Source organism: Dermochelys coriacea, chromosome 15, assembly GCF_009764565.3.
Source record: "Dermochelys coriacea isolate rDerCor1 chromosome 15, rDerCor1.pri.v4, whole genome shotgun sequence".
Taxonomy (NCBI): domain Eukaryota; kingdom Metazoa; phylum Chordata; order Testudines; family Dermochelyidae; genus Dermochelys; species Dermochelys coriacea.
In genome coordinates, this window is record NC_050082.1 from 27,476,626 (window position 1) to 27,499,771 (window position 23,146).

At 48.3% G+C, this 23,146-nt stretch overlaps 1 protein-coding gene across 9 annotated transcripts in view; it reads right to left on the reverse strand.

Annotated features, from left to right (window-relative positions):
* Positions 1-23,146, reverse strand: part of TMEM116 (transmembrane protein 116) — a 36,483-nt gene that overhangs the window by 10,459 nt on the left and 2,878 nt on the right. The window contains exons 1-5 of one of the 9 annotated variants that reach the window (XM_043498097.1): positions 15,375-16,061; positions 14,156-14,202; positions 13,849-13,912; positions 10,012-10,143; positions 3,593-3,697 (exon numbers count right to left, since the gene is read on the reverse strand). In XM_043498097.1, the coding sequence (XP_043354032.1) occupies positions 3,593-3,697; positions 10,012-10,143; positions 13,849-13,912; positions 14,156-14,202; positions 15,375-15,509 (483 nt within the window). In that variant the 5' untranslated portion in view covers positions 15,510-16,061. The other 8 variants (XM_038372697.2, XM_038372700.2, XM_038372698.2 and 5 more) reach the window with 8 other exon arrangements.

Consider the following 23,146-nt stretch of genomic DNA (forward strand, 5'->3'; position numbering starts at 1 on the left):
CTGAGTTCACAATGTTACCATTTGGTTCAATTAATGCTGGAACCACCTTTTTGAGGCTGATCAACCATATGTTAAAATGTTTTCAGAACTCTGCAAGGGGCATACGTGGATGACACCACAGTGTATAGCAACCCTTGGGTTGATCACAAAAAACACTTGGAAATTGTGCTGTCAAAACTCAAAGAGGCAGGCCTACCCATAAAAGCCTCTATGTGTAAAATTGGAGCAGCCAGAGTTCCTTATTTGGGACATTGGGTAGAGGGAATCAAACATCCCAATCCCTTAGAAGTTGAAGCCATTGTAAATTGGCCTGTGCCTCTACCAAGAAACAGGGCCAATCTTTCATAGGTCTGGTAAACTATTACAGAAGGTTTGTGTATGGGTTCAGTGACTTTGTATCTTCAATCACTGATCTATGTGAAAAGACTAAACCCAACAAGGTCATTTGGACGAAGGCATGCCAGGAAGGATTTGATAAGGTAAAGAAAAGCTTGTCTGAAAAGTCTGTTCTAGCTAGTCCAGATTTTGTCAAAATGTTTGAACCACGTGCAGATGCATCAGGCATTGGTCTAGGTGCTGTGCTGATGGAAACAGGGGAGAATAACAAGAAGCACCCAATTGCTTTCTTAAGCGAAAAATTGACACCCATTGAACAGAATTATTCTGTCTTAGAAAAGGAATGCTATGCCATAGCGTGGGCAGTCAAGCAATTAAGGCCCTATCTTTTTTAACAAAAAGTTCAGGGTCCTAACAGATCATTCACCATTGATCTGGTTAAACAAAACTAAAGGCTCAAATTCCAAGCTTCTGTGCTGGAGCCTTATATACCAAGAATTTGATATGGAAATTGTGCATATAAAGGTTAAGCAAAACATGGTGGCAGATGCCCTGTCCAGGAAAGAGGCCCTGACATGCTGCGTCCAGGACACCAGTAGCTAACCCTCTTGCAGCTTTGTTGGGGGGAGGTGTGACTGTCTGTACCCCGTATTCACCCCTTGCACACTATTATAATAATCTTTGTGCAAGAATGCCTTGTGAGGTATCACTGAAAAACTCATAACTTGCTTCCCTGATAAAATATGTGTGGCACATTGTTTGTAAAGTTATAAGATTTCACTGTATGGTGTTACTAAGACAGGTAACAAATCTGTGGAGCGGCCATACCAGTTCCTCAGAAACAAAGGACAAGGTGACACCTCAGCCAGGTGTAAAAAGGTCAAATGGGCCATCACCTGCTTAAATGGCTATTCTTTGGCAGGAAAGAAGATTTGGGCAAAAAATCTACATCTTAGCAAACAAACAGCATGGGATTCTCATCCACACCCTTTTGTCTCCTGAACCTCAGCTGGAGATGCTTCTTGAAGAAGGGAAAGGACTAGAAGAAGGGAGGGCAGACCCCCAAAGGGTGTCTCCCTTTCTCTCTGCCCACGGCATCCACAACAGCTGAAGAACAAAGAAAGCAGCATTGGACTGGGAGAGGGATCCTGATTGAAAGAAGTTCAGCCAGTAGGACTGGGGGAGGGATCCTGATTGAAAGAAGTTCAGCCAGTAGGACTGCTGAAACTTGTGCTGAGGGAGACTTTGCTTTGAATTCGTTCTTATTTGTTAAGTTAGGCATTAGTTGCATTTTACTTTTATTTTTCCTGTAACCAATTCTGACTTTTATGCTTCATTACTTGTATTCACTTAAAATCTCTCTCTTTGCTGTTAATAAACTTGTTTTATTGTTTTATTTAAACCAGTGTGTTTGAACTGAAGTGTTTGGGAAACTCCATTTGGGATAACAGGATTTGTGCATATCATTTTCTATTAATAATGTCCAGGAGGGAGCTGGGCAGTACAAGGCGTACATTTCTGGGGAAACCCTGGGACTGGGAGTTCACTTGTATCGCTCTGCACTGGAAATCAAGAGTGGTTGGCTGCAGCACTCACAATATAACTGGGAATAATTTACATGCTGGAGGCTGTGTGAGCAGACCAGAAGAGGTAGCTACCATGGCAAAGTAGTGTAAAAGGCACCCCAGGTTAGAGAGCTGAGGTGACACAGCTGATCATCAGTCCAGATTGTGTCCTGGATATGTCACATCCTCTTTTCCAGAAGCAGGGAAGCAGGGACAAGATGGAGCTCTTGGGGTTTTTAGGCAAAAGAGGCCCTTAGGTTAAGATGGTTTATTAGTATTATTGAGACCAGAGTTGTCCAGGTGGATTGAGCCCCAAATCTGAAATAAAGAGAGAAGTGACAGCTAAGCACAGAAGGACTAGAGATGGTCTCAAGTCATAACACTCAGAACTAAGTTTCACACACCCCAGAGTTTGGGTGGCTCATTATTAGAAATAAAAAGTCTGAAAAGAAATTTGGATCTGAGTGTAGGGACTAGTGAAGAAAGGAAAATATTGCCCTCATGAGCTGATCCAAAATCTAAGAATGGAAGTTCTCAAAAGTGCATTTTCATCTGTCAAGTCTGCTGCTCCCCAACAGACACCCAGAACGGGAGCCATCTGAGGAATTTAACTCTACGATGCGCAGGATGAAGTCTATGTGATTTCTCGATTGGGAAGAGGAATGATATGCAGAAATTTAGCCAGTGTGTTCATTGGGATGAGCCATATAAGTGTATAAAGAGCCTGTTGTTCTGCAGCAATACATCAAGAGGAATTCTCGGAGAGATAGAAGCTGCTCAGAGTTTAGTCAGGTGTGAACAACAAGGAAACTGCTCTGAAACGATCAAGTTTGGTCACAGGGTGTGTGAAGTGTTTGTTTAGCCTGTACTCAAAGTATGTTTTTCTGAGGACTGTGTTCCTTTGCTCCCAAAGATTACACTTGGTCTTGAAGAGTCATTTTTAAAGGCTAATGATGATGGTAGGGACCCCTTCTCCGCAGAGCTAATCTGTCCTGCTCCAAGTGTGAATAGTACTTTAAATGCCAGCTCACTTCCACTGCACTGCTCACCTGACGCTCTTAAAGCACTTCACAGACATTCACGAATGGAGCTTTACCACACTCCTGTGAGATACTCAGTAAGTATTATCCCCATTTTAGAGGCGTGGAAACTAAAAAACAGAGACATGAAGGTCCATCTTTGAGCCATTTTCCATGCTGCTCATGCCCGGATTGCCTCCCCACAATTCTGGCCTGTCAAGCCACATCCCTTTCCTGCAAATTCCTCCTGAAGATTTGTTTCTTCTGAAATGCCCAGCAGAAGTGGGTTAATGACAATAATAAACCATTCGGAGCCAGATGCTCTGCTGGTGTCACTAGTGTAGTTCCACTGACTTTAAGAGATCTGGCCCTCCCGGTTCTTTTTTCCTCCTGAGACCTACTGTGCAACTTGTCTTCTCTGTTTTGGACTTTCAGGCCTAGTCCCGCAATCAGAACACAAGAGCAGATCCACGAGTAGCTCCTGTTGACTTCAATGGCTCTGCATGGGCAGAGGCACCAACCCACACAGAATCAGCTGCAGGATCAGGGCCTTAGATTGTAAACTCCTTATGGTGAGAACTGCCATTATATTTATGCTTGTACAGCAACGAGCACAATGTTAGTTCTTAACATATAATAAATAATAGGAAAACCTGCCAAGGGAGCACTCACCAAGGGGGAAATGCTGTACAGGTTCTGACTGTACTTCACCTTTAAATCCATATACAGATGCCGGGTGTAGTTGACTGTGTACAGAAAAGAGGCTAAATAAAATATCTGAAAAATAAAAACAGGCCTTATTTTATTCCATCAGTAATCATTCGCACTTTCTATAGCACCTTAGCTGCTTTCTTCGCCTATGAACCCAGAGCACTTGACAAAGCTACGCTGTACAAACTGTAAAAACGAGCCCTGAGGGAGTGTTAAAGGTGAACTATAAAGCACTCTGTAGGTGCTCAGCTATCATAGTGCTGAGCATGGTAGATATGGCTGGCGAGCTAGATATAGCAATCAGGACGGGCCAAAAATTAAGAGGCTGATTCTGGCCCTTCTCCTGAGCTCGTATGCTGCTCCAGCGGCAGTAAAGGAGCCACAAAGAGCTGGGGCAGGATTTCCTGGAGCAGCATAGGGCTGAAACTGCTTCCTTCACAGGCCCCAGCGAAGGGGCTAAGCTGGGGGCATAGGCACCAACTTCCTCAGTTCCCAGCGGGCGCTCGACCCCCAACTCTTCCCCAAGCCTCGCCTCTTCCCACCCACTCCGTCCCTTCCCCCAAGCCCTCACCCCGCTTCTTCCCGCCCCCTCTTCCTGCCCCTGCCCCTCCTCCTCCTCTTCCTTCCAGCATCTTCTGAATGCAGCTGAACAACTGATCATGATGGGTGGGAGGCGCTGGGAGGGATGGGATCGAGCTGATCGGGGGGGCTGCTGGTGGGTGCTGAACACCCACTATATTTTTTCCATGAGTGCTCCATCCCCGGAGCACCCACGGAGTCAGCGCCTATGGCTGGGGATGGAGCTGGGATCAGAAGGGAGCACACCCATAGCATCCAGCACCATGGCACAGCTCATAGGCCTTAAATTAGAGCAGCCCCCAGCGGTTACATAGGGACCAGTCTGACCCCCACAGCAGTCCAAAATCGAGACAGTCCAAAGATGGCTTAAAGCTATCTTGGGCCTCATCCCCCTAGGCTGTGCCCTCTGTGCTGTCTCTCTCATGAGACAGCACAGACTCTGCGACTACATTTGCTTCCATTGTGCTGATCTGGCCACACTGTCTGCTTCCCTTGAATTGGTGAGAATAACGAACCAGAGTGCATTTAATGAAGACAGCAGCAATAGAGAACACTAAGCCAGTGGGGAACATGGCTGAGATTAGAGGAGAAGGGTTTTTTCCTCATAAAAAATTAAAAGAGAGAGAGAGAGAGAGAGAAATAAGTAATCTAGAGCTATTTGGTCTGAGGTGTTTTTCAGCCTTGCCAGCTCCGAGAATCACCTTTGGACTGAGACCAAGCATAGAAAATCTGAACACAAAAAGAATTTGTTTGAGGAAGTTCTGGGCAGCTGGAAAGAGAAATTTCTCTTACATTGTTTGCTGTGACATGGCAATGCCTGGATGGGTACCCATCCAGGACACCCAGTGGCAACCAGGTTCACACAAGTGACTGGTTTCAGAGTAGCAGCCGTGTTAGTATGTATTCGCAAAAAGAAAAGGAGTACTTGTGGCACCTTAGAGACTAACAAATTTATTAGAGCATAAGCTTTCGTGAGCTACAGCTCACTTCATCGGTATCCGGCTAGTGTAGGTGAACCACAATTTTTTTTCTGGAAGTTCTCAACTAGGGAAGCACTCTACAAACATAACCCATTTTACTTCTTACCTACCTCCCAGCCCCTGAGAGCTAGGTAAATGTTATTCCCCCATCGTACAGATGAGGGTGCTAAGGCACACGCACTTAGCCAAGGCTTCTCATTGAGTCTTTGGTAGAACCAGGAAAACAGCCCTGCTCTCCTAGCTCCCTATCCTCAGCTTCTGGCATTGGGGATAATCCTGCAGGCCTAAGGCCATGGTCCCCATCAAAGCCTGGCATACAGAAATAAAACTGGAGCGTAGGAGAAACCAGGAGCCCTTTGTTTATCCTTCTTCAGTCGCTACTTATAATCATTTCGTGATTTTCCATTGTGCCTGCCAAACAGAGTGGAATCTACCAGAAGATGTTATTAGGTCATTAATTGGGGAAACTGTAGATGAAGTGCGTAATTACAGCATGTCATCCTCTCTGTTTTGTAGCATGGAATCAAGGGTTACAACCGGAAAGGGACAGCAGAGGAGAAAATAAGTTACTTTTGAATTTCATTTGTTCAGCTAAGTGCTGGGGACTGAAGTAGAGGAAATTGTCAAGGAAGAGGAAATAAAACAAAAAGCATGGGCCAAACTCATCTTTGGTGAATCATCCATTGACCCCAATCGTAACTCCACTGACCGCAGTGGAGTTATGCCAGGGGTAAACTTGGCCCTGCATTTGGGAAAAGGAACTATGATTTGTATTATCTTCCATTTAAGAAAGTAGTAGAAATTCTATGAGCCCCACTGGTAAAGCTGAGTAGAATTATGATGCTTGTCTTTCTCTGAAAACATAAACAGGGATAATGGGGGATAATACTTCTCTATCTCACTGGATGTTGTGAGGGAAAACTATTAATGTTTGAGGAGCTCAGGCCTAAAACCTCAAAGGTATTTAACTACCTATCTCCCACTGAAATCTATGGGAGTTGAGCGGCTAAACACATTCGAGGGGCAGGGCCTCACAGCGATGAGCACCACTGAAAAATGAATAATCCAGTACAGGTTGGTCATGACTGAAAATGTTACCATCTGACAACTGTTCAGTGGTTGATATAATGAAGTGTGTGTGGTCTGAGTCTGGCTTTAGTGCCCATCTCCAGCCCCTCGTGGCACTCTACAAACATTACTCAGTGCCCAAAGGAACATTCTGACAAAAGGAATGCCATTATTATTTGCTGCACGTCTACGGAATGCAGCATCTGTGAGATTCTTGAGCCCAGCACAGGGAAGGTGGGGAGGGGGAGAGGTTTATTCATTTCATTAGTTTACAGCTCGCGTGTGGCCTGCTGAGGTGCTGCTCAACCTGTCTCATATGTGCCTGAGTTCTCACCCCGCCTCCTCCCTGCCCTGTATCTTATCACAAGTCCCACATGAGGCCGGGGTTGCTAGGGTAAGTACTCAAGTTGTTTTAATTCTGACCTAGAGTAAACAGCAGAAAAGGATCTTGCCAGAGTGCGAGTTGGATCTGCCAGACCTAAGCACCCTCCCATTAGAGAGGGATTGCCTTTGTCCTTACCTGGGTACAGTATAGGGGGCTAGTGAGTCCCCTGTAGCCCCCTTCACTGGCTATAAGTGCTTGTGTAACCATAGAAGATCAGGGTAATGGATTCACTCACACTCACTGCATTCAGGAGCTGGCAGTGGTAAAATAAACATCTCAACAGGACCTCACTTATTGCCATCCCTCAGGTTGGGACAAAGGCAGGTGCTGATGGCTCTCTTTCATAGGGATACAGGACTTGCTGTACCTTGCAGGTCCATGTAGTCAAGCATCCTGCCTCCAGCAGTGACCGAGATTTTATGCTTCAAAGGAACGTCAAGTTCCTTCATTTTGCAGCTACCCTTTTAGGCTCCATTTCCTCCAGCCTCTTACAGGTGGCCCCAAGCTGCTTTGCCGTAAAACTGGGAGGCAGAGTGTGCTGTCCCCTGAATTCAGTGGTGACAGAGCATTGCCTCAAGCACACAGTCTCCTGCACTGCACTTCGGTCAAGAAGGGAGATGTCTCTGAAGTCATTGCCAAACCCACATCTCCTGTGTTACAATACAGCGCTCTGACGCCAGGCCAACATGCATTCCAACCTTTCTCAAAGTAGTCTAGAGTAAACAGAACCAGACAAATGGCAGGCATTGTCACACCCCAGAGAAGTATGTACCACGACAATCTAATCCCATGACCTCTTTGAGTCATGTCTGACCAATAAGAACCATGGCCTCATGATAGTATTCCAATGGCAAACTTGCATATGTGGCCTGTGAAGTGACATCTGTCCTGCAAGCTCCCTGCAGCCAAACGCCTAGTGAATCTTCTCATATATTCACTTCACTGCCCTAGCTCATTCTCCTTGTATAACCCCCAAGTAGACTATATCCTCACTGTCAAGGGGTCATCGCCATGCCTTTCCTAATGGCCAAATTACATACAAACCTTTTGTTCCTTACCTGGAGGCTCAAGGTGAATATATATCATTGTTTTTACAGCAGCACAAGAGGAGCTAGAGAGATCAGAGATAAGCTGGAAGTGGCATAGCTGCTACCTAAGTACAGTATTTGGTGTCATGAGTAATAGGAATTACCCATGTGTACTGATGTTTTAAAAAACCCAGCATAAACCTGTGCCACAGTAACCCAACAACCCAATACAAAGCAATGTGATCGCTCTCACATGCTGTACATTGAGTTACCTTCCTGCCCTCTCTACAACATACAAAAAGCCATTTCCAGCTCCCACCAGCTTGGCTTGACAGAGTGGGGTGGGAGATTTCCTGGTAGCCTCCATGGAAAATGTGTGGCCTACATACCAGAACAAACCTGATTCAAGTCTGGACTGCAATATAGGAATTAAAGAAGAGAAAATCTATTAGGTAATTTTCTCTACCACCCCAGGGGCCAATGTAACACTGCTCCTTACAGTGTGATCTTCAGTACATTGCCTTGTCCTGTTCTCGGGCGCATACCCAGAGGGGGACCTCACTCTAAGGGACACTGCTCAGGAGGACATAACAGTAGCTTTAGAGTTTTCAGCCTTTGTAGATTGTTTTTTTAAAGCCGATTACTTGAATCAATATTCCAAATTAGACATAAAACTGAGCTCCTGGCTGCTTGTGGCCAGAGATCTCATGACATTACCTGTAAGAGTGATGGTGGTAATAGCTGTGCCATGGTCAAACTGAAGTTCAAGTAATTAAAAGCTGCCTCCCTAAATTCCCCCTGTAGTTTCAATGGGATAGCAGTACTCTTTACTTCTCACTTTACCACTGTGGCCATGCATTGCTGTGTGCTGTGAACTAGCTGCCATATTCCACCACACTGGAGTGATGGGTAAATTTCTATCAATTACTGATGTAATTTGCACACAGTGTAGAGATTCCTGGGCCAGTGTGAGACTTAGTTATTGTATGTGAAATTCTTTGGCTTAACGTGTACACAAGCCAGGCTGTGAACTGGGAGCTTCTCAGGGGGTAGCAAGGAAGGATTTATCAATCCCAGGCAGTGAAGCATCTTCCTGACCACCACTCCTGCCTCTCAAGCACAGTGGCCTTCACAACCAGCATGCTCCCTCTCCACTGGGTGAACGGCCTTGGATCTATGAAGTGACAGATCAACCAGCCCTTCCCCTTTCCCAACCCCAAATCCAGTGTGCTGGTGGCTCCCATAGAATAGGGTCTCTGGCACATAGGCTACCCAAATCTTTGCATCACCTCACCCCCCACTCCATGGAGTGGAAACACATCAGCTCCTCTGCATCTGGGGACTTCCCTGGCCATGAAGACACAGGCAGGGTTTGTCGTACTAAGAGGCTTCACTGTATTTCCCAGCTAAGCTCCTTCGGCCCAGAATACAGTTCATCTTTAATTTGCTTTAAATAGCCCCAAAGTCCTAAATGCAAATGGCTTCCTAAATATTCTCCCTTCCTTTCAGCACAAGCCATTCCAAATCCCCATAGCCATTGGAGGGTAATGGGTTTCTGCACTGAGCCTTTGCTACTGCCACTGCGTCCCACTTGCAGCCCCTCACTCATTTCCTCTCCCTGCAGCCATTACCTGGTGTGCTTCAGACGTCTACAAATAGACTCTGACAGGAGGAAACCCTAATGATGCAGCGGCAACCCAACAAGACAAAAAGAACTGCCAGAAAAATGCTTCCGCTTCACTGAGGTCCCTGCACATGAATTCAGCACAGAACAGGACACACAGCTGACCTTCAGAGCAGCAGGCTGAGCTTACCACGAGCACCGCAGTCCACAGACAGAGTAACCCAACGGGACTGCTTGGGAGACTATTGGTATAAGGGTAACAGGAGCAGATCCCATGGGGGCTACTCATGGGAGTAAGGTTTACAGAGCGGGGCCCAAGGAGAATACCAGAGTTAGTTTGTTCTTTTACAGGAAAGAGGAGCGTGGAAATACAGCAGTACATTAGTCACAGAGATAGCTGTGGGTACCTGCTCAACAGATGAGACCAATTCATTTAACATAGATAACTGAACACTGCCAATAGCAACCCTCAAGTTACTCTCTGTCTCTAATAGACTTTACCTTTATGAGGTAGGTCTATACAATTATCCTCATTTTACAGATGAGATACAGAGATCTTACCTATTAAGATCAATCAGCAAGTCAGTGTCAGAGCCAGGATCACAGCCCAGGGCCACCTAACTCCCAGTGCTGTGCTCTAATCGCTAGGCCAGCTCATGACATAATTCTGTGCAAAGCAACCTGACGTAACAAGCTGATAACCCAGAGTTACTCACCTGACCAGTTGTTTGAAGATTATAGCAGACAACGTCTTGATTTGTGATCACTGTGGTATAGAGAAGAGCCCCAATGAGCCAGCACATCCCCAGAAACAGGTCAGAGAGGCTCAGGTAGAACAGAGGGCGCACCTAGAAAAGTTGAATTGATAATTTGGCTTGGTGAATATTGTACATAGTTCCACAATGGTCAGCTACAACAAGGATTTAATTTTCACCCTCCTTTTCTTGATATACTTTCATGCCTAGCCAGCCTTAGAATGCTGCTATCCCTATACAAGGAAACTAGATTGATTTGTGCACTCAGGAGATGTTTACACCAAGAGCACAAAGATTTAATGATCATGGGTCACATTAGCAACTGCCCAAGAACCTGAGAGCTGCACCAAATCTGGCTCTGAGGATTCAAAATCCTATGATTTAACAAAATAGATTTCCTTCACTGTGTTATTAGTAACATCCGTGGTAACAAAGGCTGAAGTATTTTGAAAAATCCTTCATTTTTCTGTCTATGGGTGTGTTTGTTTCCCTGCTACATAGCACAGCTTGGAAAATAGAATATCACTTTAGTTAGCTTGTGGTCAGTTTCTAGTCAATTTCAAGTTCTCATGCACTGGCACAAGACCACTGCATTTGAGTTGTAAACACTGCAGGGAAAAATCTACTTGTTTAAAAATGATGACCACATTTTCATTGACAGTGGGAGGTGTGGGATGGTCAGCCACTCTGAAAACCAGGACAGTTATCTAGGTGCCTAAATGAGGATTTCAGTGCCTAACTTTCAGCATCCAGGAGTGAAAAATTTAGCTTTTTTTTCTGTAGGCATTTTTAAAACTAAACAAAACATGCAAACATTTATACAGGTCTTAGCTCTGGGAAATGTTATTTATTTTATAGAACCTACATTGTTGGCTCAATTTGACCAGACATTGTCCTTTAATTAAAAAAATGTGCACTATCACAGTATTTACTTGAACTTTTCTCTTTCCTGAGAGATGAAGAGTAATGTTGATTTAATCGTTGATTTAATTGTTGATTTAATTAGTTTAGCAACAATAAAAAATCTGCCAGCAGGTTGTTTTGTCCTTACTCTGTAGTTACAGGTAGAGAGTGGGGTAAATTCTGTTTAAGGTCTTTCTAGGGCATATTTTTCCTTCAGGGAGTACTCTAAGCACTTCTATTTTATACAGTGTCTGAGAAACCAAACATCTATCTCAATATCTTTATTTTTATTAGCACCGTACATTACATGTCATCCCAATAAATCAGTGAATCAAACCTTTTATTGCTAACTAAATATCTTGAGCTAGTTTCCATCATCACATTTACTGTATTTATTAATCCCTCTTAAAACATATTTTAAAACACTTGTACGCATTTCTCCATGCAGAACCAAGCAGTAGGTATACAGCAGTCTAGAAGTCTCTGCATGGTTGTTATTATGAGTATATTAAAAACTAACAACCCTGGAAAAAGGTAGATGACCAATTGTAATGAGTGAACAGCTGACGCAGGTCTGTGCACGTGTAGCGAAACCCAACTGTTTATCTAGTGGGTTATTTAGGTATAGGCATATATAAGGAAGTTAGAGGAGTAGTGATGCTGTTGTTAAAGTTCTTTCAGGAAGAAAAGCCAAATTGTTTATAAACTGGGAGAACGGAATGTAAAGAACTGTAATGGTTTAGAATTAATGGTTAGGTGTACAAAATACATAGCCATTACTACATATCTTCAGACTGGGCACTCTTTGAAGCACATCTGCTTGCATAAGAAATCCTTGCATCTTCAATGCTGCACCCACAAGTGCTCCAGGGTTAGACCCTGTTTATATTTTTGAATCACCCTGTTTTTTCTTTATCACAAAATGGAAATTCTTTTGTTAACATGTCATGACTTAAACATGGTTTAGTTAATGCTGAGAGTTTTCTGGATTCTGTAGATCTAGAAAATATGTTTCAACAATTTGACATTCAGCTGCAAGTTCTAGTGTGGAAAGATAAGTATCTATGATTCCCCTACCTCTCAATAACTGGGAAATAAACCTTTCTTTTAAAAGTATTACTCTTTAAATATCATGCATCAGGGAATAATCTGATCACAGCAAGCATCAGGAAGGATTTACCCTATGCCCTTCATTTACAGAGTTGCACAACTGGTCAAGTGCATGGTGGGCGTGAGTAGAAGTGGGAGCGTATTGAGGTACTCGGCTTCTTCTGAAGCATCAGGAATTAACTACCACTCTAGGCAGGGTACAAGTCTCAAAGCCTGACACAAAGTTACCAATGGTGTGTTCTTATGTAACCAAACTAGCTACCTCACAGTTCTTGAAATAAGACACTTTCTGACACAGACGGGATGGTCTAATCACCTCTAGACATCTGGGTTGAAATACCTGGGCTCCTTAGAGCCACTGCCTCAAATCCTAGCAGGGGTGACCCAGCCCTCATTCTTCCAAGGTAAATCAATGGAGTTCCAGGCAGTTTACTCTGTGTATTGGGTGGGCTCTTTCTACGAGATCTTAAGCACTGAGGCCCTATCTGCTCTCTGTGGATAAAAGTCCCCCATTTTGTCAGAATAAGTACTGTAAGTTTGCAATGGACTCCTTGGCCCACACACACTGTATTCCACAGGAGTTTTGGGTGTGTGGGACCCATAACATGTGACATGCTTTGGAGTTAAGGAAGATATAGAAATAGAAAACTTTGATATCATTATAACAGAATACAAGTTTAGAAGTACTGCTCACCTAATTTATGACAGAAAATTAGTATTCAGCCTCTCTCACCTTTCCATGAACATTGAAGTTCTTGAGTCTTATTAGTGCTCATTCTTGTGAAAAACAAATGTTACTCAAACATTTTGATTGAAACTGAATTTTAAGTTATTTCTGATTGGAACATTTGCTATTTACATTTTATTGGTTAGTTCCACTGGTCATCCAGTCAGGGAAAAGAGACACCATGTGACATACATAATCTACTAAACGATGTGAACTCTGAAGTTTGAATCTCAAATATTTGCAGCAAATATTTGGAGGCCATTCATATTTGAAAGAAATGCTAAGCATAAATTAATGCATCTTTTTGAATCATGAATAAATCTAAGGGTTTCTGCCAATGACCAGAAAAAGAGATGAAATTCAATGAAGAAATTATTTGTTGTGAATCATTTGTTCAGCTGTAGTTAGGATAATGCTTATAGCTTTACACGTAATTATATTTGGTCAGTTTGTGCTCTCAAATAGAGGTGAACAGTCCCCACTAAAGTCAATGGGAGTTGAATGTGTGTATCTGAATGCAGAATTTGACTCAATAATATTCAGCCCTTATAACCTTTGTGGTGCATCTATAAATTGTTAATCCTCACAACCCTTTTTCCTCCATCTCCTGAAGTAGTTTTAATCTTGTTTCCATTTAACAGACTGGAACACTCAGTCTGAGAGGTGAAGTGACTGTCCCAAGGCCCAGAAAGAGTCAATGTCAGAGCAAGAACTGGCACTAAGGAGTTCTTGGCTCCCAGTCCTTGACTCAGACCACATGGGCACAATTTAACTTACATACATGTAATGGGGAAGGATTAGAAAACACTGAAAGCATATGTGCTTCATAAAGCAGTATATAATTACAGCAAAACATGTCCAGGAATTGTTTATTCATCTACCCCCCAGCATTAAACAGTTGGTTTACTCTGTTAATAATAAAAAGAGAATGTGCCTAAAAATTTGAAGCCTTCCTAGTGGAAAACTCATGCCCACACATCTGTTTTGTTACATAAAATATGGTTTATCCTCAGGGTAACAAACATTCAAACTTAAAAACTGAAAGGCAGAATCCTTACCTCTGGGGATCTCACTACATTTTGGAAGACAGCATAGGCAATAATTGAGCTGGAACCTATAACACTGAGAAAATAAAGAGCAGGCTGGTTTGAGAGTGGTACTTTGGATCTTGTTTCACTTGATCTGTGTATATTGGGTTGCTATTCTCTTTTTTATACTTTTATTAATAAGAAAACAATAATTAATAAATTACTTTCCTGTGTTCCAATGAAAGAGATTTAAAGGGAGTAGTAAACCTTCAAGCAATCTGCAGGGAGGACTGTCATTCCTGACATTTGCTTACTAGCTTAAAACAACATACTGTACCTTAAAGTGGCCATGACAAACTGTATCCATTGTATGGCAGAATAAACCTGGGGGAAATTAAAAAATGCAGGTGGTAAGTGCAGCTGTAAACATACTCTGCCATCTCATTTTCTGTCTGTAATAAAAAGGGCTAAATTGTTGACTAAACTCGATCACAAATACAGGGTGGCAGTGCAAACCCTGAGATGCCGAGGCAAAAACTCAAAGCCATGTTTGTTCCTTAAAACGGAGAGAGCCGCCAGCATTTACCCAAGATTTCTCTTAAGGAGGTTTCCTTTACGGAGAGTTCAGGTTATGTAAGGTGCCATGGCATCACGGAGGGGCTACGTTAGCTGAATAGAGAGAGCAGACGGAAGACGAGAAGGAGGGATCAGGAAGATGGAGAAGGACGGGAAAGACCGAGGATAGAGAAGAAGCAGCTCCGCTCTAGTGGAGGTGAAGCCAGAGACCGCGCTCAGCTGGATGGATAGAGAGACAGCTGAGAAGTGACTGAAGGGTGGACGACTGGATCCAGACAGGGAGATCACTCGGAGGGGCGGCTGGCTGCGCTGACAGGGGCACCCGAGGGGACGGATGGACAGACGGGAGGGGGCAGAGACTGGCTGGGGAGATCCGAGCAATGGCTAGCTTGGGAACTAGGGGGAACGGACGGGCCGCGGGAGCCGGCCCTGCTCCCCGGGGGCTCCCGACCCGCAGTCCCCGGGCCTCGCCCGCTCACTCACCTCCTGCCAGTCCCCGTCCAGCTGGGTGACACTGAGCCCGGCCGCCTGCGCTGCGAGGGCCATCGGGCGCCGGCAGCCCCTTCCCCGGGCGGCTGAGCTCTGCGCTCCTGCCGGGAGCCCCCGGCCGGCTCCTCCCCCCGGCCCGGCTAGTCCTGCCCCCGGCCGCCGCTGGGCACGGGCACCCCCCGCCAGCCGGGGCTAGAGCCCCCCGGGGCAGGGATGGGGCGGCGGAGGAAGGGGGGAAGCCAAAGGGAGGGAGGGCGGAGAAGAGACGGGGCAGAAGCAGACTCGGCTCCGACTTTACCCTGCCCCTGTCCGCCTCGCAGGGACCCCCCTACCCGTCGCTCCTTCCTCTGGCAACGCTGCCCCTGAACCCAGCGCCCCGGCAAACTCCGCATCACATCCTGGGTCCGGCCGAGCCGTCCTGGCCAGCCCCGCGGCAGCCGGCTCAGCCCCCTGGGGTCTGCCGAGAGAAGGGGAATCGCCTCTTAACATACGCAGCCCTCGGTTGTCCTGCTCATGAGCCTGTCTCCGCAGGAGCCGGCTCCCTTGGGATGTGGCTGTAGAAACTCTCCTCTTCTCAGTGGCTGTGCCATGGAGGGCGCTGCCTTGCCTCTTCTTCTTGCTTCCATTTCCCTCCCCTTCCTCAACTCTCCGGGGGCCCCGATGAAGCCTGTTGATCTTCAGCCTGCGTTACTCAAGGAAGGCTTCCTGAAGAGGTGGCTTCCCGCATCTTGCTCGGAAAATGGGCAGGATCAGGACCGTCGCGTCACAAAGGCACAGCGGTCACTGAGCAGACTGAGCCCTTCAGTGCAGATCAAGCTGATGGGAAGTCAGGAGATGTCATTGGCAGGCTCTAGAAACTGCATTGGGGGGGAGAAAGCAAAACAGAGCATAGGGTGGAAAAATGCTACTGGAATTGAATCTACTCTGGGAGCAGCATGACTATTGAGAGCTCTGGGGAGAAGAAGAGGTTAAAATCCAAGCAGGCTGCTTTACTCCGCTGGCTAATAGGAATGATGATAATGGGGTGGAAAGTTCCTCCTAAGGAATTGGAAATGATAAGAGCTTCAGCTTGTGGAAGTACTTCTGAACTGGGAGATGAGAGGGTTTGCTAGAAATGCATCTAATTGGGCTCCTTAAATTGTAAGCACCTTGGGGCAGGTTTCAGAGTAGCAGCCGTGTTAGTCTGTATCCGCAAAAAGAACAGGAGGACTTGTGGCACCTTAGAAACTAACAAATTTATTTGAGCATAAGCTTTAGTGAGCTACAGCTCACTTCATCGGTTGATAGATTTCCACAAGCACTCCTTTTCTTTTTGCGGATAAAGACTAACAGGGCTGCTATTCTGAAGCCTGTCATTATGCAAGGCACTGAATTTAGCCATATGGAGTGGAAATCTATCAACCGATGAAGTGAGCTGTAGCTCACAAAAGCTTATGCTCAAATAAATTTGTTAGTCTCTAAGGTGCCACAAGTCCTCCTTTTCTTTTTGGGGCAATGTGTTTTCCTATGTGTCTAGCACAATGGGCTCCTGAGCTGGACTGGAATCTCCTGGCATTCCTGAAATATGAACAGTAAATAAGTGATAACTCAGGACATCAGGACACCCCTGGTCATCAGTGTGGTGGCTTAGGCCTAACTCAGGATAACTGCCACTGGGAATAAGGCAACTACCTACCTTTGAAGATCTGGGCCTCAGTGCTTCCACAGCTCCCAATTTCCTTTACGGCAGCCTGGGTCAATCTGAAGCAAGGCTGACCTGGCCAGTACTTCCCCCAAACCATGAATTAGATTTAATTCGCTTGGTTTAAATCCTTCTTCTACCACAGGACAAGCGGCATTTATGACCATTTCCAGGGCTGTTTACATTTTACACCTTCTTTATGGGACTGCTGTACTCACAAGTCAGCACTGCAAGAGAACTGGGCGATAGTTACTGAGGGCTAGTCTACCAGAAGCGGTACATCGGCACAGCTGTGCTGCTGTAGCACATTTATTCTGTTCTCCTGTCGGCATGATAAATCCATCTCCACAAGAGGCAGTAGCTAGGTTGGAGGGAGAAGCTCTCCCGCCGACATAGTACTGTCCACACCAGCGCTTAGTTTGGTGTAACTTACTTGGGTTGGGGGTGGCTTATTCACACCCCTGAGCGACATAAGTTATACCAAAGTAAGTGGTAGTGTAGACCTGACCTAAGACTTGGGCCTATTTTGTGATTACAAAATATGTATATAGCATGTACAGTCACTCAGTGGACTCCTAGCTTTGCCTGCCATTGGTCAGCTATCAGAATTGTTTAATTAGTAGGGGCTTTTGATCTAGGTTCTTAAGATGGGGAAGAGCAGTGCATTATCACATGGATTTAGGTGGCTGCTTTAATGGGATAGAGAAGAGGTACAAAAGAGCTCATCCATAACTGAAATTCCCACAAGTGTTCTCACCTAATCTGTATAATGGAAGACTAAAGGTACAAGGCACAACAAACAGAATGATTCTGCATAACGAATATGGAGTTATGGGAAACGCCGAGAGTGAAATTCACCCCCTGGGCAGAAGGCCAGCACGAGGCCCTGTGCCCCATTTAAATCCTTTAGTGCCTCCATGGGATATAAACAGTGCACAGGCCCTGCACTGTTTCTCTGCACAGGAGTGAGTTTCCTCTAGTGAGAATAGGAAGGAATAGTCACCCCAACCGTAGTAAGATACAGTTATCTTTCCCATAACTGGTGTTCTTCGAGATGTGTTGCTCATGTCTATTCCACAATAGGTGTGCATGCTCGCCACGTGCACCAGTGCCGGACATTTTTCCCCTAGCAGTACCTGTCAGGGGGAGTACCCCCCACGGCCCCTGGAGCGGCGCCTGCCTGGCATGGTATAAGGGGAGCTGCGTGCTCCCACCCCACCCTCAGTTCCTTCTTGCCAGACAACTCCGACAGAGGGAAAGGGGGGTGGGATGTGGAATAGACACAAGCAACACATCTCAAAGAATGCCAGTTACGGAAAAGGTTACTGTCTTTTCTTCTTTGAGTGATTGCTCAAAGATGTGTATTCCACAATAGGTGATTCTGAGCTATATCTGTTGGAGGTGGGTAGGAGTACACAAGTTCCCAGGACGGAGGACAGCCCTGCCAAACCTGGCGTCATCCCTGGTTTCAGGGATGAGCGCACAGTGCGAGGAGAATGTGTGAACCAAAGACCATGTGGCGGCCCTACAGATGTCCTGGATGGGGACGTGGGCCACGAAGGCAGCCGACGAGGTCTGCGCTCGAGTCGAGTGTGCCCTCACAATGGGCGGGGGGGGACACCCGCCAGCTCATAACAGGAACGGATGCACGAAGTGATCCGACTGGAAAGCCGCTGAGTGGAAATCGTCTGGCTCCTCGCGTGCTCAGCCGAGGCGACAAACAATTGCAAGAACTTTCTGAACGGCTTGGTCTGCTCGAGGTAGAAAGCCAGAGCCCGCCGCACATCGAGTGTTTGGAGACAGTGCACCTTACTGGATGCATGGGGCTCGAGGCAGAGGACCGGTAGAAAAATGTCCTGACCCATGTGGTAGGTAGAGACCACCTTCGGGAGGAATGCAGGGTGTGGGTGGAGCTGCACCTTGTCCTTATGAAAGACTGAGTATGGCAGCTCGGAGGTCAGGGCCCTGAGCTGCGAGACTCGCCTGGCTGATGTGATTGCAACCAGAAAGGCCACCTTCCACGAGAGGTGAGACCCGCCAACACCAGGTTTAGGTCCCACTGCGGGACAGGGGGTCTAGAATATGGAAAAAGACGGTCCAAACCCTTAAGGAACCAGCCAATCATGGCATGGGAAAATACCATGTGCCCCTGCACCGGCAGATGGAAGGCGGATATGGCTCGCAGGTGCACCTTGACTGATGAGGGTGCCAGGCCTTGGGCCCTCAGGTGCAGGAGGTAATCAAGACTAAGCTGGATCAGGCGGCCAACGGGGAGACACCCTGGTCCACTGCCCACCTAGAAAACCAGGACCACTTTGTCAAATAAGTGCGGCAAGTGGAGGGCCATCTACTTTTGAGGAGGATGTGCTGAACTTGTTCTGAGCATGTCCTTTCCTCTCTGCCTAATCACTGAGCAGCCACGCTGTAAGGTAAAGAGCCGCTAGGTTGGAAAGGAGGAGGCGACCCTGGTCCTGAGAGAGCAGGTCCTGGCGAAGCAGCAATGGCCATGGCGGAGCTACTGCCAGGACCATGAGGGTTCCGTACCAATGCTGCCTGGGCCACGCTGGGGCAACCAGGAGGACCCGGGTCTTGTCTGTCTTTATCTTCTCCAGGACCCTGCTGATTAGAGGGAACAGGGGAAAGATGTAGAGAAGCCAGCCTGACCAGGACAGAAGAAAGGCATCAGAGATAGCGCCCTTCCCCAGGACCCCCCTGGAGCAGAACCAAGGGCATCGTCAGTTCTGCCGAGTTGTGAATAGGTCCCCCTGGGGAGTTCCCCACCTTCAGAAGAGCCGATTGGCCACTTCCGGGTGGAGGGACCACTCGTGTTGCAAGGAAAAGTCCCTGCTCAAGTGATCTGCCCTCTCATTCTGGGTGCCTGGTAGGTGGAAGGCCTTCAGATGGATGTTGTGGGCTATACAGAAGTCCCACAACCTGAGGGCTTCGTGGCAGAGGGCAGAGGATCGGGCCCCGCCTTGCCTGTTGATATAGAACATCGAGCCCGTGGTGTCCGTGAGGACCCTGACTATCTTGCCCTCCAGGTGCGAATGGAAGGCCATACACGGCAGCCACACAGCCCTGAGCTCCTGGACGTTTATATGTAGGGTCAGGTCTTGAGCCGACCACAGGTCTTGGGTCTGAAAGTTCCCCACATGGGCCCCCAACCCAGGTCCGACACATCGGACACTAGCTCCAACAAGGGGACCCTGTCCCTGAAAGGGACCCCTTGGAGCATGTTGTTTGGGGCGGACCACCACGTAGGGAGGTGATCACAGAGTCTGGCATGGTGAGGACCTTGTCCATCCTGTCAGTGGCCTGGGAGAACTTCGAGGCCAACCAGAGCTGGAGGGGCCTCATCCTGAGTCTGGCGTGATGGACCACGTACGTGCACGCTGACATGTGACCCAAGAGTTGCCGGCAACCTTGGCTTTTGTCACTGGGAACCTTGTGACTGAGTCGATGAGACCTTTCAGGGTCTCAAATCTATCTGGTGGGAGAGAGGCCCTGGCCGACACTGCGTCCAGGAGCGCCCGATAAACTCTACGCATTGGACCAGGACTAACCTGGACTTGGTGTAGTTTACCAACAGGCCCAAGATGGTGCATGTGGACAGGAGGAGCGCCATGTGATCTCTCACCTGTGACCAGGAGGTACCCTTGACAAGCCAATCGTCCAGATAGGGAAATATCTGGACCCCCCACCATCTGAGGTAGGCCGCTACCACCACCATACACTTTTTAAACAAACTGGGGGCAGTGGACAGACCAAATCTAGTAATGATTCTGTCCCACCATGAAATGGAGGAAACGCCTGTGCCCCTCGAATACGTGGAAGTGGAAGTACGCGTCCTGTAGATCGAGGGCAGCAAACCAGTCCCCGGGATACAGGGAGGGGATGATGAAGGCCAGGGAGACCATGCGGAACTTGAGTTTCACCATGTACTGGTTCAGACCTTGCAGGTCCAGGATGAGCCCCCCTTTTGCCTTCGGGATAAGGAAATAATGGGAGTAATACCCCTTGCCCACGAGCTCCTTGAGCACTGCCTTGATCGTTCCTAGTCCTAGGAGCCGCCCCACCTCCTGCTCGAGCAGAGCTTCGTGCAAGGGATCCCCCAAGAGGGACAGGGGCGGGGGGTGGTTGGGCGGGGAGGAAGTAAACTGGAGGATGTAACCCCAGGAGATGGTGTTGAGGACTCATCGGTCTGAGGTTAGCCGCGACCATTCCAGGAGGAAAGCACACAACTGGTTGGAGAAGGGGAGCTTTATTTGGGGTGGATCCCTGGTGAGAACTAGCGGGGTGCCCCCGAGCGTCCCGTCAAAAACACCTTTTCCCCACCTGCTTGCCCTTGGAGGACCCAGGCTGGGGGGCAGGTCGAGACTGCCTCTGAGGGCGTCTCTTATAGTCCCGCTGCTTCTTATGGGCAGCCTCATACTTCAGGAAGGTGGCCTGGGCTGGAGTCTACTGCGACTTGAACTTAGGTTTTGCCGGAGCCGAGACATGGAGGCCCAGAGTCTGGAGCGTCGTGCGGGAGTCTTTCATGCCATGCAGTCTTGTATCTGTTTCCTCCCCAAACAGAGCCTTCCCGTCAAACGAGAGATCCTGCATGGAGGACTGCGCCTCGCTGGACAGCCCAGAGAGCAGGAGCCATGACGCCCATCTCATGGACACCGCGGAGGCCATGGATCGTGCGGCTGTGTCTGCAGCATCAGAGGCTGCCTGCAGGGACGCCCTAGTGGCTGCTGCCCCTTCCTCCACTAGCGCCTTGAACTCCTTCCTATCGCGCTCCTGGAGGGAGTCCTCAGACTTGGGCAGAGAGCCCCACAGATTGAATTCGTACCGGCCCAGGAGAGCCTGATGGTTTGCCACTCGTAACTGGAAGCTCGAAGACGAATAAATTTTCCTTCCGAAAGAGTCCAGTCTCCGAGAGTCTTTGTTCTTTGGGGTCGGGGCTGGCTGACCCTGCCATTCCCTGTGGTTGACTGACTTGACCACCAGGGAGTTGGGCGCCAGGTGGATATACAAGTACTCATGCCCTTTAGTGGGTACAAAGTACTTGTGTTGCGCCTTCTTAGAAATGGGGGGCGACAAGGCCGGTGTTTGCCACAGGGCATTTGAAATCTCAGCCACCCCTTCATGAAGAGGCAAGGCCACCCTACCCGGTGCCGATGAGGACAACACATTAAACAGGGAGTCTGAGGGCTCCTCCATCTCCTCTGCCTGGAGGTGGAGGCTTGCTGCCACCCTCTTTAAGAGTTTTTGATGGGCCCTGAAGTCCTCCTGCGGGGCGAAGACGGGTGGGGCCACAATCGCCTCCTCCAGGCAGGGTGAGGAGGCTGGTGTGGTGCTCTGGGTGTCGGCCGGCACTGGAGGGTCCACCACCTGGTCGGACTTTGGGCATGGTGCTGAGGACGTATGTCCCACTGACTCCTTTCTTGGGGGTCTGGAAAGGAAGGCTGATGGTGCTTCCGAAGCTCCGGACATCGAGTGAGCTCCTACCAGGGGCTGCGCCAGAGGCCACAGTGCCCACTGGTACCATTGGGCCAGCCATGATGCTCAGTGCCACTGCACCTGCTGCGGCACCAGCGGGGCTGGCTGGGTTTGGGTTGGCTGGCCTAGCCCATTGAAGGACGGCTACGAATGGAGACCGGGCTGGCATAAGATCTGCTGCTGTCTCTGGACTGGGAGGAGTGGTGGTGCCGAGATCTACGACAGCCACGGGACCGTGATCTCGACGTGGAGGACTGATACCGACGGTAACAGCTGCTCTGCAAACGGCCTCGACGGGTGGACCCATGATGGTGAGACGCCAGCAATCAACGCCCGGGGCTGCAATGACTTGGAGCGGGAGTCCGAGTGGGAACTGTGTCGACGACCGTGCCATGACCAACTGCGGTACCCTCTCCGAGACGAGGACTGTTGTCGACGCCCACTGTGGTCCCGTCTATATTCGCTCCTTGAGGATGAGTGGTGCAGAGAGTCCCAGCCGGACGGGACCCAGCCAGACAGTCTGGTTGGCGTCGAGAGCAATCCACATGGACTCTACCCCAAGCAGTCGCTGGGCGGTGAACAGCATCAGGAACATTCCCTCAACTGAGACCGGTACTGGGCCGGAGGCAACTGCGGAGATCCCAGCGACAGCTTGCGTCTGGAGCATGGGGTCGATGTTGGCGGTGCTCTGGGCACCAGCATGGACATAACGTCCCTGGCCGCCTGGAGGGCTTCAGGTGTGGATGGCAACTGGACATCCAGAGAGGCCTGTTCTGAATGCGAGTTGGAGGCCAGGGGCCCGGTGGGGATCGAGGACTGCCCGACATAGGCCTAGACTCTGTCCCAGACTTCCCTCGGTGCCGCTGCAAAGAGGGAGTCTTCCTGGCCCTCTTGGCGTGCTCTGTGGTCGGGGAGTGGTGCCGACTGGTTGATGGCACCGGAGGGTCGATGCGTACTGATGCTGTGGTGCTGGGTACCGGTTTGGAGTGGCGCTCCGGAGTCGGGGTCAGCGCCGACTCCATCAGGATGGCCCGGAGCCTAATGTCCCTTTCTCTTTTGGTCCGAGGCTTAAACAACTTGCAAATCTTGCACCTT